Genomic DNA, 17,500 nt, shown 5'->3' with positions numbered 1-17,500 from the left:
CAACGTCCCCTGTTCACTTCTTGTCAGAGTTCTTTGTCCTCGTCTCCCCCTGTTAAATATTGCATAAAATAAGACCTGTAGCAAACACTCATTAATGATATATGTACCATATTTTGTCCGGCGTGATAATCTCCACACATTAACACCACTTTATAATTCTTGAAGTAAAAAAAAGCTAACGTTAGGCTATAAATTAACCACTTCACGGTCGCATGGCTGCTAAGCTAAAGGCCGCTAATGTTTAGTGTGAAGATGTTCAGTAGTTCATTTAGTCACTTACAACAAAACCAGTTTGACACATAGAAGATTCGAACATTCACGAGTGGGATCATTGTTTACTGACATATATTATGTAGTAGAACTACATGAGAAATCTCTTAAGCTTTTGTTCATCACAGATATTTCAGGCATCAAACCACAAACACAAAAAAAGGGGAAGTTGGAAAATGCTGAGTAATTTCCAGGTATAGGATTTATTTACTATAATATATTTGTATACTGTTGGTAGTTCAATAACCCACACAATCTCAAAAACAATAAACCCCTTCAACCCCTCTCAAGCTAATGTCCCCTTATGTAAAAACCTTGACATATTTGTTGTCCTGCCAGTGCTGGCTTATACATGTTTACCCCAAGGGCTTACTGTGCTCACTAATGACATTGTGTAGTCCCACAAAGATCTATACTGAAAAGGACAATGAAACAAAACTGTATTTCTCCTGAATAGTAGCACATCGCATTAATGTACCTTGTGTGTAATATTGTATGTACTGTACTATTCACATTTTAATGCTGAAAAACAATGACAAAGTTCAAAAGGGATCTATGGTTCCAATTGAACCTTGAACCCCTTGATAGTTTGGGAATTTGAGGTAAAAAATAAATCCAGGCTCTAGAAGTTTTGGAAAATAAACGTAAAAATACATAAGCCTTTGAAAGTGTTTGAATTTATATATTTTGTGCGCATAAAGTGCAATTAAACCATTGCGAGTTAAACGGAAATGTAGTCTCGAGGAGGAGTTTAAAAAGTCAGCTAAAAATACAACAAATCCCCAACCCTAACCCTAATTGACATTTTTCAAAATAGGGCAAATTTGTAAAAGCCAATTTAACATGTTTGCGTTGTCAAATCCCATAATGTGTACAAAAATAGATGAATATTGGAGTAACTATATGTGAGTAATTTGGAATCGCCTTCCCCTATGAGGTACGATCCATTGTTTGTGAAATCAGCTATTTATTTGCAATTTTGCATTAAGTTTGGGAAATGTTTTTTTCACCTAAAACAGAATGTATCGGTTGTGTGTCCAAACTTGTTGTTAAGATTTTAGGCTTGGGTGCCACCAGAAAGATTCAGCTTCATATTTCGCATGGAGATTAGCAGAATCCTCTGAGTACATTCTAGCCAGTGATCTCTCTGTGTTACTGTACACCTCGATCCACAAAGGAACAACTGTGTCTGAATGCTGCCCAACATAAACAGACACACATGGCCACTTAAACATTCACAATTGCACACCAATGAAGATCAGGATGTTAAATCCTTTGAACGTTTATTGAACTGAAGCGTGATAATCACCAATTCAGCCAAATCTGTCTGACCTTTTTATGTGTATCACAAGTGATGTTGCCCGTGGAAAAGACATGTCTGGTTTGGAATGGAGATTCAGTATGACGTCTGCCATGTGTGTTCCCCATCTCCCAGTGGAGCCAGTGCTTTACTTACAGCCCTTCAGGCACAGGCTGAATGCTGTTTAAACAGTGCTGGTTGGGCAAGTACAAATGGCCCCATCAGCTCCACAGTGATGCTCACTTTGATGAATGAGGTGTAAAGTATAGATTACCATTTGTTGTTGTAGTATCGAAATGGCATGTAAGCATTTCCCTAGAGAGGCTTTGTACTACAGCTTCTCCAGCGTGGCTATTTGCGCACTCACTTTTGTTTGTGTGTATGTTGTTTTAAAATTCTGACACATAGGCCTACTAGATGTCTACAGGGGGAGAATCTATACAGTACTTACATGTATTCCATCTCTCTACTGTCTCACTGTTTACCCCCATATACACCTGACAGAGAGCTGTTTCCTTTCATTCTGTTCTGTCCTGACCCTTTAGTGTCAAAAGGCATGAGAGAAAACTTGACTGAAGTCTGCTGCTTGAATAAAGCACACTGCCCAAATGTGTTAACAATTGGTTGCACACTACTGGTGTCAGCTTACAGAACCTAGGCATGTTGAAGTTGAATACTCATGACCTCTGGAATGTAATGGCATCAGAATACTTAATGAAAGCAACATTTTAAAGCTGTTGGTTTATAAAAATCCAGCCACCAAATCCACCTATTCCCTTTAACCAACTGAACTTCCTATCTTCTCTGGTGTTTGAAACTTTAAAAATCTCTTCTACTCTACATATCCAACCACTATAACCCTGCTTCTCTCCTCTCTGTGACCCGCTGCAGGAGTGTGCCTGGTGCTGGGTTGCATGATCTTCCCCAACGGATGGGACGCCGAGGTGATCCGGGACATGTGCGGGGAGCATGCCGGGAAATACTCACTGGGCGATTGCTCGGTACGCTGGGCCTATATGCTGGCCATCATGGGCATCCTGGACGCCCTCATCCTCTCCTTCTTGGCCTTCGTCCTTGGCAACCGGCAGACAGATTTCTATCTTGATGATTTGCAGATAGACAACAAAGGTTAGTGGCGAAAAATCTGCAATCTTACAAATTAACAATCCAGGTGATGTGAAAATGTGGGCAGCATTTTTCTTGTATTGTAGGTTAGAACTTTGTTGCGATACTTGCTAGAAAAAACATAGCAACACAGAGGTCCATTATGTAAAAAAAAAAGGCAATTTCAAGGGTTTTGAGATGACGTTATTTAATCCTGCAAAACCGCATTACCTAGCCGAATAAATAAACAATTGAAAATACATACGTAAATTGAAGTGAAGGACATCAATCCACCCCGACCTCATCCCTTCGCTGACTTTGCTGTTCTTTATAATACATCCAATGACTGTCTCCTTTCATTTATAATTGCTATAGGCAACTAGATGCAGCGATCCAAATGCAAAACTGACGCTATATTGGTACATGGAGAATAATGGTTCAGACCAAGCCGCCGTATTTGTCCAGGTGAGATTGACAATGCGATGCATAAACCTGATTATTAAATCAGAAAGGGAAAAAAAGATCACAGGAAAAACAACTCAATGCCTGGTCAATCTTCATTTTATTTGTAGGTCTTAACTGTGAGCCCATTAACAGGAACACCAGTTGCAATGACTGCACTCCAACCTGACCTCAGTAACTCCAACCAAATTGCTTTCGGTGCTGTTTTCAAGAGCGGGAGGACGTCCTCCAGAGGGTTTCTGACAGTTTGCATGATGTTGCATCAGGGCCCTTCAATTGCATTGTTTCAGCTATATGAAAAGAGAAGAAGAGAAGGAGGAAGAAAGGAATGCTAAAAGAAGGTAGTGGACGGGCAAGAGTAACAGATACAATGGCAAACAACAAAAGGTCTTCTTACATAAGGATTATGTGTTTGATTTGACTCAATAAACCCAACGAGCAACAGCAAAGAGAGTGAAAGAGATATTTGACATAAGACAAAATAGACTGAGAGATGTACAGACGGATAGAGTAAAGGCGAGGGGGAGTGAGATGGAGAAAAGTGACATAAGATGTCTCGGTTCTCCGACGGTCTATCTCCCTGATGGTTTCCATGGTAACTGGAGATATTCCAGAGCGTGGGCGTGTCTTTTCTGTTTTTATCTGATTAACCTCATTGACAGTCTCAGTGATTTTACACAGCTAAAGCATCTTGTGTTTCGCTCACATTTCTTAAGATAGAAGTAAATGTTTCTATATCAACAAAACTACGGGAAAACCTGTGGACAGTCCATGAAAGCTGAATTAGGTCAATAATTGGAACAAATGTGTGGATTTCTTCAAATATACTGTAAAAATATAAAATGAACCAAACACGTAAAACACATGAAAGAGATTAAAACTATGGACTAAAGCTAGAGAAGTTGAAAATGAGTGTTTTAGTGATGACTTTACTCATACTTACACAAGCAGATTCATGTTTTACACACATATGCACTTTTTCTGCTCTTGCCTCACTGTGTTTATGTCAAAACATTTCTTCTCTTTTGTCGTTGCAGATTTTGCTGTGTCAAGGGTAAGTTCACTTTTGCTTAATACATTTTTCATGTTGGAGGAATATGCTTTTGTAGAGCCTCATTAGCTTTGGAGCGTTTTGACAGCGCACATTTTTGTTTTGGGGACAAAACACCTCAGAGGACATTATGCTTTATTCTGCTTTTACTTCGTAAATGTTCCTGCTCTTTCTGACTTATATGTGCACCTTGAAAGCTTGACCAGGAAAGACTGCTCTGTTACTATGACAACCAGTATCATTGAGCTGTTGTCATCACATCCTAACTATGACATAATTGCACATTTAACCTGTTAAGCCCTGAGCCTGTTTTTCAGGAATCAGGCTCGAAAATGACATTCCCAGAACACATTTTGTTCTCAAAGCAATGATAAACCTGTGAGTTGGATGTGGAAAAGTCAGAATCAATATAGTTTTTTTTTATTTTAAAGTAAATTCAGATTGAACAGTAAAAAACTGTAAATGATTGTGTCCTTCCAAAAAAAAAACATTACTTATTGAAAACAACCCTTGAATGATGGGATAGTAGACTAAAAGCTTTAGGAATCCAAACTACAACATATAATAAGTACCCTGTATCAAGATTGATGCAAAACAAGTGACATTTGACCTTTTTAGAGAGATTTAGAAAAAGAAACCCACTTCTGGGGTGATTTGGGTGCATTTTCCATAACTCTGGCCCCCCTGGTTTGATTTTGATGATTGACATCTCTTTTAAACCATTAGAGCCAATTGAATCGAGGGGAAGTTCCTAAAATCCATCTAAACATTACTCATTGGTGAATAGAGTGATGCGTTGCCAGAATGCCCCGGAACCGGAAGCTGCGATACACTCTGGTGGCTATCATAGCAGCTAATAAGAAAACTCCGTTATTGACATAAAAATGGAAAGATGGATTATCAGTAATCATTTCAAAGTGACACAGACACATTGGATTAACCTGTGGATTAACCTTCAGCAGCGTTTTTATCGTTGTAATGCCATTGAACACGAGTTTTGATCAGAATAACAGCTAAGGTAAAACGATGTCCCGTGAAAGCTCCGTAATGCTACATGTTGTGATGTCTGCTTTCGCTTCCCCTGTCGCAAGTTCTGATCGCTCAGTGATGATAATTATTTCTGGAATCTGTGGAATCCCAGCTTGCTAATTGATTTATTGTATGTGCAGTTACAATAAGTAATAAAGGTATTTTTACCGTGAGTTCTGTGCTAAGTGCGTATAATTCTTTCACTCAGGGCTCATTTAGACGCTTCTTGTGAGACTTGTGTTTTGTTTCGGTAAAAACGGTTCGTATTGTCAGTTAGCTGAGTTTCTTCCCGTTAATCGGGTATGACACATTAATAGGTTTTTAACCTGTTAACCACCGCTTTTTTTTTTTTAAACCCACAAAGCTAGCGCTGAGCCTATGAATTAGCGACGAGCGAAAAAATGCTAATGCATTACTGCACAGAAACTCACTCATAACACCCTTATTACTTATCGTAGCTGCACGCCCAACCCATCGATTCGCATTGTGAGATGACACAGAATCGATCGGTACATACATCATCACTCCATGATAAGAACTCGCGAATATATTAACAAGAACAGACATCAAAACATGTGGCGCTAGGTAGCTAAAAACGGCAACATGGCTCACCTTTGTCGTTGTCTGGTCAAAAGTGGTCCTTAATGGCATTACAACGATAAAAACGCTGCTGAAGTTAATCCATAGGTTAATCCAATGTGTCTGTGTCCCTTTGAAATTATTTCTGATAATCCATAAGCAATAAAACTGCTTTTCCGTTTCCAGATGTCAGAGCGAAAGATAGGTTCGCTCTCATGCAAAACTGCATGCGCATAGCTCTCATTTCTCAATGGTAAGGTGTATGTGGAAATTTCCCTTCAATTATATTGGCTCTAACGGTCAAAAATAGATGTCAATCACCAAAATCGACATATGGGTTCCAGAGAAACGGTAAAAACGGCCATTTCCACCCAAATCACCTCAGAGGTGGAGTTTGTTTTGCTAAACCTCTCTAAAAAGGTCAAATGTCACTTGTTTTGCATCAATCTTAATACAGGGTACTTATTATATGTTGTAGTTTGGATTCCTAAAGCTTTTAGTCTACCTTACCATCATCCAAGGTTAGTTTTCACTATAAGTAGAAAATAATTGTTGGACGGACACTATCATTTACAGTTTTTTACTATGTTCAATCTTAATTTTCTTTAAAATAAAAAACATCTATATTGATTCTGACTTTTCTACATCCAACTCACAGCTTTATCATTACTTTGGGAAAAAAGATTATTAATTTTCCCCTTTTAGAAGGGAAGATATGGTCCTTTGTTCTGGGAATGTCATTTTCGAGCCTGAGACCTGAAAAACAGGCTCAGTGCTTAACAGGTTAAATGTTAAGAAGCCTTGAGACACAGTTTCGTGACGAAAAAAACCTCGGGCTCTCGGGCTTAACAGGTTAATCGTGTTTTCAATACTATTATTGTGATCTGACTTATTCCTTACCTTTTTTAAAGTTTGCAAATGTGTTGTTAATGTACAGTATATGTCACCTTTTCTGTAGCTAGGGATGGGTACCGAGCCCCGGTATTAAACGGGCCCCGGGGCTAAATTATTAAAGACCGTGGTACCGTTAAGCTCCAACGTTATCGGTCTAAAAAATATAAAAAATATGTCATAGACTATGTATTATTGCTACACAAACATTATATTGCAGTTTTAGTGTCACCAACTCCGTTTCTAATATGCAAAAAGACTGCAAAATGCGTCTATGATTATTGTGAGTATTTTCGATCTTTTCAATCCAGACGAGAGATCTCTCTCTCCCGCCTGTGTGCGAGGGGGCGGGGCAGTTTAAACACACGCGGCTGCTACATGTAGAAACACACACACATGGAGGAGATGGCGGAGAGAACGCGCTCTGAGGTGTGGTTCAACTTTACCCGTCTCGATGCTCGTTACCAAAAGTGCAATAAGAGTTTAGCATGTAAGGGCGGTAACACGAGCAATTTGTCTAAATATTTAGCAAAAGTGCTCCACATTCAGACGGAGGAATGCACCGTTTTCGACTGTCTTTCTAGCAGCTCTGTAGCCCCATCCACGAGTAACGTTTCCACGTCAGGTGTTATGTATGCTAGCAGCAACACACGGAGTTAACTCAATTATACAAACATGGGTTAATGATTAGAGGAAACTGAGTTATTTAGTTTGTTAAAGTTTCAGCTATTCTGTTTACAGTTCTGTCATCAGATTATTTAATACGAATTGTTAAAACATTGTTGTTTCTTTTGATGTGAAATATTATTTATTTAATTTAAATAAAAAGCAATATTAGTTTTGTTCACAATTTGTTTAGTTAGTTTACCTAATTTTTCTTCTCCAAAAGAACCGATAAAAGTACAGTTAAAAGACCGGATCGATAAGCGGTATCGATAAAAGTAGTAGTACCGTTAAAACCTTAACGATACCCATCCCTATCTGTAGCCTACATAGAAATAAATGGAACAGCAGCTTTACCATCTATAAAGCCCCTTTCAGACACAACGTGACTTGTGCTAGCTTTTCAGTTAGTTCAGCGCTCATCTGAATAGGTATATGGAGAAGTTGGGGAAGAGAAGGAAAAGGCCGAGTTTACAAAACTTCTAGCGATCAATGTCATTTTGTTGTTGCCAGCAACAAGCTATCTGTTAAAACACACCTGATAGAGTACCTAACCCTGTATGCCTACTCAGTCAGAAATGTGTTTCCAAGACAGGGCTTTCCTCGATGTCTCAATACAGGGCAAACCTTGTGTTGTACAGTTCAGGAATAGAACACATAAGTGAATTTCTTCATAATTGTTTTGTCTGACTTGTTTGTAATGGCCTCATGGGTATTAGTCACAGCGCTTTGCTGAGCAAAAATAGTTGTTGCGTGGCACAAGCCATTGGGAATGGATTTCAGTGCACAGTAGTGCACAGTAGTGTCACCTTTTATCTGAAAGATCCTTAAGGCACCCAACAGGGATATTGTCATTGGTTATTTAAAAATAGGTTCAAAAGGGTCCCTATAATGCCATCTGTGCTCCTACTTTGAAATGTTTACCTGATTTATGATGTTCCAAAAGCTCTTTATTTTTTTCATACTGCCTGTGCTGCAGCACCTAGCTCTTTTCACCCTCTGTCTGAAACCAGAGCCCAGTCTGCTCTGATTAGTTAGCTGGCCGGCTCTGTTGTGATTATTTAACCAAGAGATGTGTGGGAAATATCACATACTATATATTGGAAGGTAGCCAATAAAAGTGTGAGTGTTATATAGTGATGGCATAATGTCACAGCGTCAACAAAGGACTCCATTGGAGGTGCTCCTTGCAGAAGGGGATGTGTGGAGAGAGCTTTGGGATTTTAGCCTCTGCAGGCCATTTACATGAACACAAACACTACAAAAAGGGAAAACTCCCCCAAAATAGGGCCCCTTTAAAGTGTTTTGGGCTCTGACTCACTATTTGTCTTGTTTTTGTTTTCTTCAGATTGAAGTGCGGGACAGAAGAGAGCCGAGGTATGGAGTACAACGTCTTCACTGAGGGCAACAATGGCTCTGGACAACTTCATTCCTATTCTCTTCTCTTTACTACATCTGTTTCTTTCCCTCTCTTTTCTTCTGCCCTTTTCTTCTCTTATCCCCAATGATCAGGATATCACCCAATCTTAATACAGACACCAAGTGTACAGGATTCTGTAAGATAAAAAAAATACAGCTAAAGACAATGGGATAAACTAAAAAGATGAAATTAAACCAAGTTGTACAGTGCATTTAACACTCAACTTTCTCAACAAAATAGGTTTATGGCATCCTCTCAGCAAAATGTCTTGAACAAATTCATAAGAGTTTTTCTTCTCCCTGTGCAGGATGCATAGTATCTGTTTGTGACTGTACCTGACATAGAATTCATGAATTAATTTGTAATATTAAATGAATCAGTTCGAACTGTTCTTTTGTTCTTTTATGAGGCCCATTAAGTCCAATAATAATGGAATTAGTCTATAAAATAGCCAGCATGTTTTACAGTACTAATACCATAACAGAAAATAAAGTCATAGACATATCAAAAAAGTATTATTTATGTAGCATTGTGACATCCCAACAATAATACCAAGATTATATTTGCTCAAAGAATTACAATGTACAATGATGTAGCACCACAATCAACACCATCCCTATCAGTGCTCGTGATCAAAACATATGAGTTGAATAATGCGCTGAAATATTTGTCCCTGCTACAACAGCAACAAAAAGGTTGTAAACTCTACAGACAAACAAGACAACACAGAAGTGATTGGCTTGGCACAGCTAATGGGAGAACTACTGTAATAACCAGGAAGTTACGCTACTTCGTATACAAAAAAATAGCAAATGCTTCTTTCCAGCAAGGAGATACTTTACTCTGTTTGCCGCTGCCGCTATGAGGTCTGTAAGTCAACATGTCAACTATGAGCACAGTTGATGATGCCTCTGTAGGCAATTGCCTGTGTCAATGACACCGATTGTCATGATATCAAGTATGAGTTGAACATGTGACAGGCTGCAATTGCACATTACGACAGTTGGCTGGAGTCCAGAGCTCTTATCGCTCTCAAAACAGTATTTCACTGTAACTGACCCTCCTGCAGAACCAAACCAGTGTTGAGTCCCCACAGAAATTACTTGTGTCATAAAAGCAGACAGTTTATTGTTTCATATGAGAAATTGGAATGCGTTGCCCAGTTGGGGGGGTGGGGGGGGAGAACAGGGGTCACACAATCATAGAGTAAGCCCTGAGAGGTAATTTAATCCATTTCAATGAACAATTCAATCACACAAAGGTAATCTGCAGCAGTTTATTTCTAACGGGCAACATCACATTGAAATTACAATCCAATTAGGAATTGGACTGCATATATATTAAACTGTAATTCATGTTACAATTTGTTAGGGATGCACTATTAAAAGTATTCATCTTCAGAAATCTGATGGAATCATTATTTATATAAAACAATTGGCAGTTCATCTGAACGATTTGATTTTACATGTAATACCAACGAGTCCTCCAACCCATACCATCACATAGGATGTTTTTTCAAACTCCCTAACCCTAAAGGATTTCCCCTAATTTAGCCCACCGATGGCAGGACACCAGCATGTCACAGTTTGGTTAGGTTTAGGTAAAAATACGTTATGTTTTGGAAAATATCCTTTTTTCTGTAGGGATTAGGGTTAGGATTAGGATTAGGGTTAGAATAATTAGGGTTTTATACAGAATGTAGGTTACGGAGCCTACTTATATAATTTACCTTACATATGTCTGTCACGTTACTTAAGTGATTTAGATAAAGACATTTAATGTTGATATTTGGTCTTCTGGGGGACCCAATCATCCACCCACTCCTTTACTTCGCTTTCTGACATCCTAATTTGCCCTCTCATAATAACAAAAACTAGTGCCTGGCGCCTATGAAAATACACAAATATGGGTTATTATAAGTTGCTACAAACAACCAATGGATTTTCTTTCTGTAAAAATATGTAATTTCATTTCATTTCAAGCCTTTATTTACCCAGGTGTATCCCTTGAGATCATTGATCTCTTTTTCAAGGGAGATCTGCTAAATGGGTTGATTTAAAGTAAAATATTTATTCCAGCCAGATTTTGGCCTGTATAAATTATTAGTGCATCCAGACCCGGCGTCATGGGCGGGCCAAAGCCTATCCAGGATTTGGGCCCGCTGTTTTAATCAGGGCGGAATAAAACATTTACATTTTTGTATTATTATGTTTATCGTTGTTATTTGTAGGGCTTTGTCCTAATATTTATTTTTGTATTAAACTATGTTGAAAAATTATTTTAATATCATTTTTTTCTTTTGCTAGGAAATTCTGAATGAAATTCTGAGTGAAAATCTTCGCACGAGACTGGTTTTTCGCTGGGTTGAGTCGTGTGTGTTTTTTAAAGTGAGATGCGGCACAGCAGCCTGTCAGTTTACTCTTGCTAGGTTAGTTTGGCTATTATCATTTATATTTATCTGCAACAATGGATATCAGGAAGTGGTTCACGAACAAAAAGAGCTCACAAAAGGAATATGGCAACTCAGCGCCAGATGCAGGCACATTAGAAGACATCAGTTACATTACCAACGAGCTAGCAAGCCAGCCAGGGACAAGGGAGGCTGGCAATCAATTATATTTTGAAGAGAAATTGACTCTCAAGCCGGCTCTCTCACAAACTCCTGCTCTGTGCGCAAGCAGACCGCTGCACACGCTCTCTCCCTCGCTCAATCTCTCTCTCTCTCTCTCTCTCTCTCTCTCTCTCTCTCTCTCTCTCTCTCTCTCTCTCTCTCTCTCTCTCTCTCTCTCTCTCTCTCTCCCTTTCTCTCCATCGCTCAACCTCTCTCTCTCTCCCTCACTCCACCTCTCCACCCTGTACAAATGTGCCACAAAACCATAAAACCAACCAATGGATGTATAATAAGACCGTCAACAGCCTTATGGCAACCTAAAACCCCTCTCTTTCCGCAACAACAATTCACGACACCTACCCCCCGCCCCCCCCCCCCCCCCAGTTGACGAATCACGAGCGTCTAACTACTAACGAGTTGGACTCTAGCGTTTTTTAGTCTACGGTCATTGGCCAAACGAAACATTACTCCACAGCCTCCCTTGTTAGTTAAGTTTCAGTTTGATACATGATGGTACTACTCTGGGTTTCCAAGCTGGCCTCATGCTGATTCTAATGATGCTGTCCATGCAGGCTGCACAGACCTTAGCATACATCTACCAATCATCTTAGAGTAGGAGTGGTGGGGCCTCATTCACAAAGTTTATTTCACAAGCATTAGAGCAACATCTGAAATGGTATCTATAGACTTCATCCATTTGGTATTGTGAGAAGTATATGTTTTGATATGTACATGATTATTTGAGAAATCTGTGCACCTGCTGAACATCAGCATGGTGTTTTTTTTTTACTATTTAATGGCATACATGGTGGTAATGTCTGTCATAGTATATAATGTGATTTTAGACATCTACTATAGTGTGCATCCCTTATATGGGAATTCCTTCATGGGCCCTGGACCTAGAGAAATCTAAGAAAACGGAAATCACAAAGAAAAATGCCCTGAGGACTGAGCGGTCGCATCAGGCTTCCAAGCATCATTACCTGTGTGATCATTGGTCTGGTGTCCTCTCCGGGTACTCTGTTCCCGAGGACTTGAGGATGAACTGAAAATACCTTAACAAGGAACTGACAATACCTTAACCCTGATGAGCACATATTTGTACTACTCCAGGTGCCTATAAGAACTCTTGATTTAATTCAGAAGTGGTGCAGAACCAGCAAAACAAGTAGTGAAACTGTAGTCATTTTCTACTAAAGACTACAAACTCAGACTGAGCTCTAAAGATAGATGGTTGTCAAGCAGATTTGAGGTCAATTCAGTTTCAAGTCGAGCAATTTAGAAGAAAACATTTAGAATGTCGTTTTCTCCCTTGTTATTTAACTTGATCAGGGAGACTTTTTGATATGTAGAGTTAAAAACATTTGATTTTCCTTTATTTTCAGTTAGATTGGACTCCAAAGCTGAATTCACCTCAATCTCAAATTACAGAATCATTTATGAAAAACAATGAAAAGCTAATAAAAAGGACACTGAGTTGATGAGAAGTCATTTTGAATCTCTAGCAGCAAACAAATAGTTTGTTAACTATGTAAATGTCATTCATATATCAATGATTTTCATTAAGGTTTTTATCATGCAATATCATGTATTAAGGAATTGTTGGGGGTGGGCTGGGCCGGGGGGAAAAGATGAACACTGTCCAGTGACTTATGTTATGATAATAGTTGGATTTCTGTTAACTTCTGAAAAGCAAATGTTGCCAAAATACCATCAACGATCACGTGTTAACATGAAAAAAAAGAAATATTCAGTTTTGGTTTTGTATTACAAAAGAATGATATATTGTCAAGTTCTTCTGATGAGATCTTTGTTTTATGTCTTAACTACAGAATCGTTCCGTTCTCTTATGGTTTACTTTCTCTTATGGTTTACTTTCTGTGTATTTTGGTATGATGATTGTTATTCTGTCACATCAGACTTAACATCTCCGATAACATTCTTGTTGAAAATGTCAATACCCCAAAAATGTATAAAAAGTATATTTATAAAAGTTGCTTGATCGTCAACAAGTGGACATTCTGAAAGAGGCTTGTTGCTTTTCATGGATTATGATGACGTGCTGATTTTGATTAATAAAATATAAAGTATAATTCCTATTTGTGAATAGCATTCCAAGTCACCATGATGTTATTGAAACACATTTTGAGAAGGTCGAATAAAGATATTTTACAGTCAAAAGACGACCGAATCAATGACTCATACATTTAAAGAGATGCATACAGAACTGCTCTTTATTCACATTATTTTCTACTATAAGAAGGTACCAATGCCTGTATCCATTATTGCGCAGTGTTGTTGAAACAGGACTATTTATGTAATTAACCACTGAGCCAGGGCATCCAGTTCTGCTGTAATGTTGAGGGTGAGTCACACAACCAAAAATATCACACAGGGCCACTGCACACAGATGCACACTGAGAGGGTGGCATAGCCTGAGACCGCCTGACACGAGAATCCGCAGCATGTCACAGTAAGTACCTGTAATTCATCAGCTGCTTCATCCTCTGTGTGGTCTGCTTCTAGCAACCACCACATTGCTCACCAAGCAGTGTTATTTATTAAATCCGGTGTTGTGACGAGATACCACAAGGCCGGCACCACTAAAGTATAAAGTTCTACTTTCAGAAACCTCACTGCCATTAGGGTTTGGAACTGACATTAAGGTAAGTTACTTCTTCAACCGGAACCCAAACCAGTTAGCATCAAAGCACAGCATACTGCAGCCAAATCCAAATGATACAGTATTTCATTTTAACATCCAGTAGGCCTACATATTCTTTGCAAAGGATATTTGTCCCACCATGGTATGGCATTTAATCTCTACTAGGCAACTGTTTTAGCCCTTGTTTGCAGACCTAAATGGCAGAATAGGTGGTTTGCCATTTTTTCCCAAAACGACAGCCTGGCTATATGCCCTTTGGAGAGCGCCAAACACATGTTGTGAAAAATGGTCAATGATAACTGTTAAAGTAAAAAAGTGATTTCACATGCACATATTGCCTGTGCGGTAAAAGCAATGACAAAATGTTAAACTCAGTAGTCAGTATACATAATGAATGAATGTGTTTTCCATGCTTGAGGCTGTCCTTAGGCTGAATGCTAATTTAAGCATGCTAATATGTCCACAATGGCAATGCTAACATGCTTATGTTAAGCTAGTTTAATGCTCATGTGTTCATTATCTTGTTTCACGCTCACATTTGCAAAGTAGCACTAAAAACAAAATGCAACGGAGGCTTATGTTATTAGTTTTGCAGGTGTTATAAACTAAAGCATTGGATAAGAAGCAACTTTCATTCAGGTAAATAATGCATATGGGCATAATGAACATTTTAACTTTTTGGGAATTCCAGCATAAGTATCTTAAAACAATTGTATGCCATTTGTTTGGCCTATCTCATTCTGTACAATGAATTCCTGATTATCTAAAGAAAGTGGAGGATACAACTAAGAGAGTCACAGAGGCAGGTGTAGATCTACCATAGCATATTTCTTTAGGTGAGAGTAGGTGTAAAATGGAACTAATGAAAAACATTAGACTTATGGATCAACACCTTGTCATAGCATTGCGAGCATCAGTGCTTTGGGAGTCTGTGTGGTCCTTTTCTGCTGCTTTCAGTTCTACTCGACCTACCCGGTTGTTTCCCTCAAGAGGCAAAACATCTTTCATTTGTTCAGAGCCAACCTACCACAGTCAGCCTGACTCAGTTGAAATGTGTTGACTTTGACCTACCACACTGTGTGTCAGCCATTTGAAGGTCTCCTATCATGCAAAATGCACTTTTTTATGTATTGTATACATAAATATGTGTCCCCGGTGTGTCAGGGGACTCACAAAGTGTCAGAAAATAAAACCCTCTCTCTTTTCCTCCGTACCCAAATCTCTAAAAACGGGGCTACAACGGAGCTGATCCAGATTTGCGTCCGATATAATGTCATATCTGAAATGTGGGCTGGCTTTACACCATGCTTTACACCAGGGGTGGGGAACCTTTTTCCTCTCAAGGGCCATTTCAATTTTTACAACATCCTTCGAGGGCCGTACAAATTATTGAACTCAACCTCTGCTTAAAAAACTAAAATCACAGCCCATTGATTTCGCCTTTCTTTCATGCTGTGCAAAGAAAAAGCAACCTCTTAATCCAGATATTTGACCATGACCCGCGCATGCATGCACTGTGGCATGACCACCAAAACAGAAATATATGGACACAAGATGTGTGCAAATGTATTTAGTTTCATATCCATGTGGACATAATTTAAGTGGGGGGGAGATTTAACCTCATCTAGGGGGGTTTGGGGGCATGCACCACCAGGAAAAAATGTTTTTAATGTTGAAGTTAAAAGCATCAATGTGGTGCACTTTGAGAGTAAAATTAATAGATCTATGGATACATCTCTCAACACCCAGATGAAACAGAACTGTAAGCAGATTTTTTTTTTTATGGATATTTTACAAATCACTCTCCTTTCAAACTGTATTCTTGTTTAATAATAACTTTTTTTTACTGTAATATAGTATTTTATACCTGTTTACTTTATTCTCTTATTGTTTTATAACTATAATGATCATATAAAGATGTGCCTTTACCTCACTGGTTGTAGAAAAAGCTTCTTATATTCGTTAGCATAGCTAGCTAACCAGATGCGAATAACAACAAAGTTATTGACTTTATGATCAGTGTGACAGATGAACAGATCGCCACTGGGCTTTCAACTAAAGACACAGCCACGCAAAAACTGCGGCATGTGTACAGCTCCTTATGGGTACTGCAATTTGTGAAGTCCCGGCCCGGAGCCGCGTTCTGGTGCTCTCCGTTAGAACTACACCCCTGTCAGACGAGACATATACCACGTGATGACACGTTAGGCTCGTGTTGTGTTCAAGGACCCTGACCTTGGCCAGGAAAAACAGGCACTCGCTTGTTTAATTATTCTGCGGTCTAGATTTATTTTCTTTTTTGCGTGTGTTTATAAATTACCTCGAGGGCAGTGCTTGAATTGGAATGAAAAAGGTGCCAGTACTCTAAAATCAGCAACTTTTTCAAGTCAATTTTATATATACAGCCCACAAAAAAGAATTTGGCTACTATAATGCTGGTGGGTTTGTCTCTTTACTACTGTATATTTTAGAAAGGTTCACTGTACTTAACATTTGTTATGATAGGCAGCGGATATGGCTAAAGCTCAGTAAGGTCAATATTAACTGAAAATATAGCAATCAAAGTCTAGATCTTCTGCTGAAGACACATGAAGCAGAGACCTTTCAGGTGAGAGCCCCTCTGGTGGTGTTCAACATTAATGACAAGGAAACAAAGCTCTGGTCCGAACCATTTTTTATAAAAAGCTTTAACAAAATTAAGTATTTCTGTACATTTTGAATGCAATCTAACTTTCCAACTCAGAAAACGAAAAACGAAAAAGTGCCAAAAGTCTTCTCACATGGCTGAGCTGCTTTGCAATATACTTCACCACTGAAGAATACAAATATGTATAAAGTAAACTATGATGCAATCTAACTTTCCAACTCAGAAAACGAAAAACGAAAAAGTGCCAAAAGTCTTCTCACATGGCTGAGCTGCTTTGCAATATACTTCACCACTGAAGAATACAAATATGTATAAAGTAAATTATGATGCAATCTAACTTTCCAACTCAGAAAAATGATAAAGAGCATGAACAAAGAACATGTAAAAACAAATGCAAAATTTGCACAATCTAAAATGAGAAACTGTAACTGCAAGTAACAAAGTCTGAGCCATGGTAAAGAGTTACATTGAACACCAAGCTGATCAGATAACTCCCTGGTTGGTCTGAAGTCCTTCTATCTCCAGGATCTGTACAAATCGGCACATTATGCCAAAAGTCTTCTCACTGGGTGAGCTGCTTTGCAATATACTTCACATTGTTAGAAAAGGCTCCAGAAGGCCTTGGGGACATCAGTATCAGGGGCTGGAGCTGGACAGGCTCTTTCATCAGCACTTCTCCTTCCCTTTGCCAGCCAGGACCTCACATACTGTTCCGGATTGAACTGTCCTAGTGATGGTCCATTACATTTAATGAAAACCAGGCTGGACAGTCGGCTGACAGAGAGAGCATTCCTTTTTGCAGTAAGGA

The 17,500-nt window shown here is 38.9% G+C and overlaps 1 protein-coding gene across 1 annotated transcript in view; it reads left to right on the top strand.

Annotated features, from left to right (window-relative positions):
- The window catches only part of LOC117532903 (LHFPL tetraspan subfamily member 4 protein-like), a 36,212-nt gene extending 24,809 nt beyond the window's left edge, over positions 1-11,403 (top strand). Inside the window, exons 2-4 of the mRNA XM_034196500.1 lie at positions 2,462-2,698; positions 4,174-4,190; positions 8,698-11,403. Of these exons, the coding sequence (XP_034052391.1) occupies positions 2,462-2,698; positions 4,174-4,190; positions 8,698-8,751 (308 nt within the window). The 3' untranslated portion in view covers positions 8,752-11,403. The remainder of the gene's footprint in view (positions 1-2,461; positions 2,699-4,173; positions 4,191-8,697) is intronic.
- Positions 11,404-17,500: the final 6,097 nt, after the last annotated feature.

The sequence above is a fragment of the Gymnodraco acuticeps genome, unplaced genomic scaffold (genome assembly GCF_902827175.1).
Source record: "Gymnodraco acuticeps unplaced genomic scaffold, fGymAcu1.1, whole genome shotgun sequence".
In the NCBI taxonomy this organism is placed as follows: domain Eukaryota; kingdom Metazoa; phylum Chordata; class Actinopteri; order Perciformes; family Bathydraconidae; genus Gymnodraco; species Gymnodraco acuticeps.
Note: the sequence above shows the minus strand (reverse complement) of the source record. Positions and strands in the feature narration are given on the sequence as shown.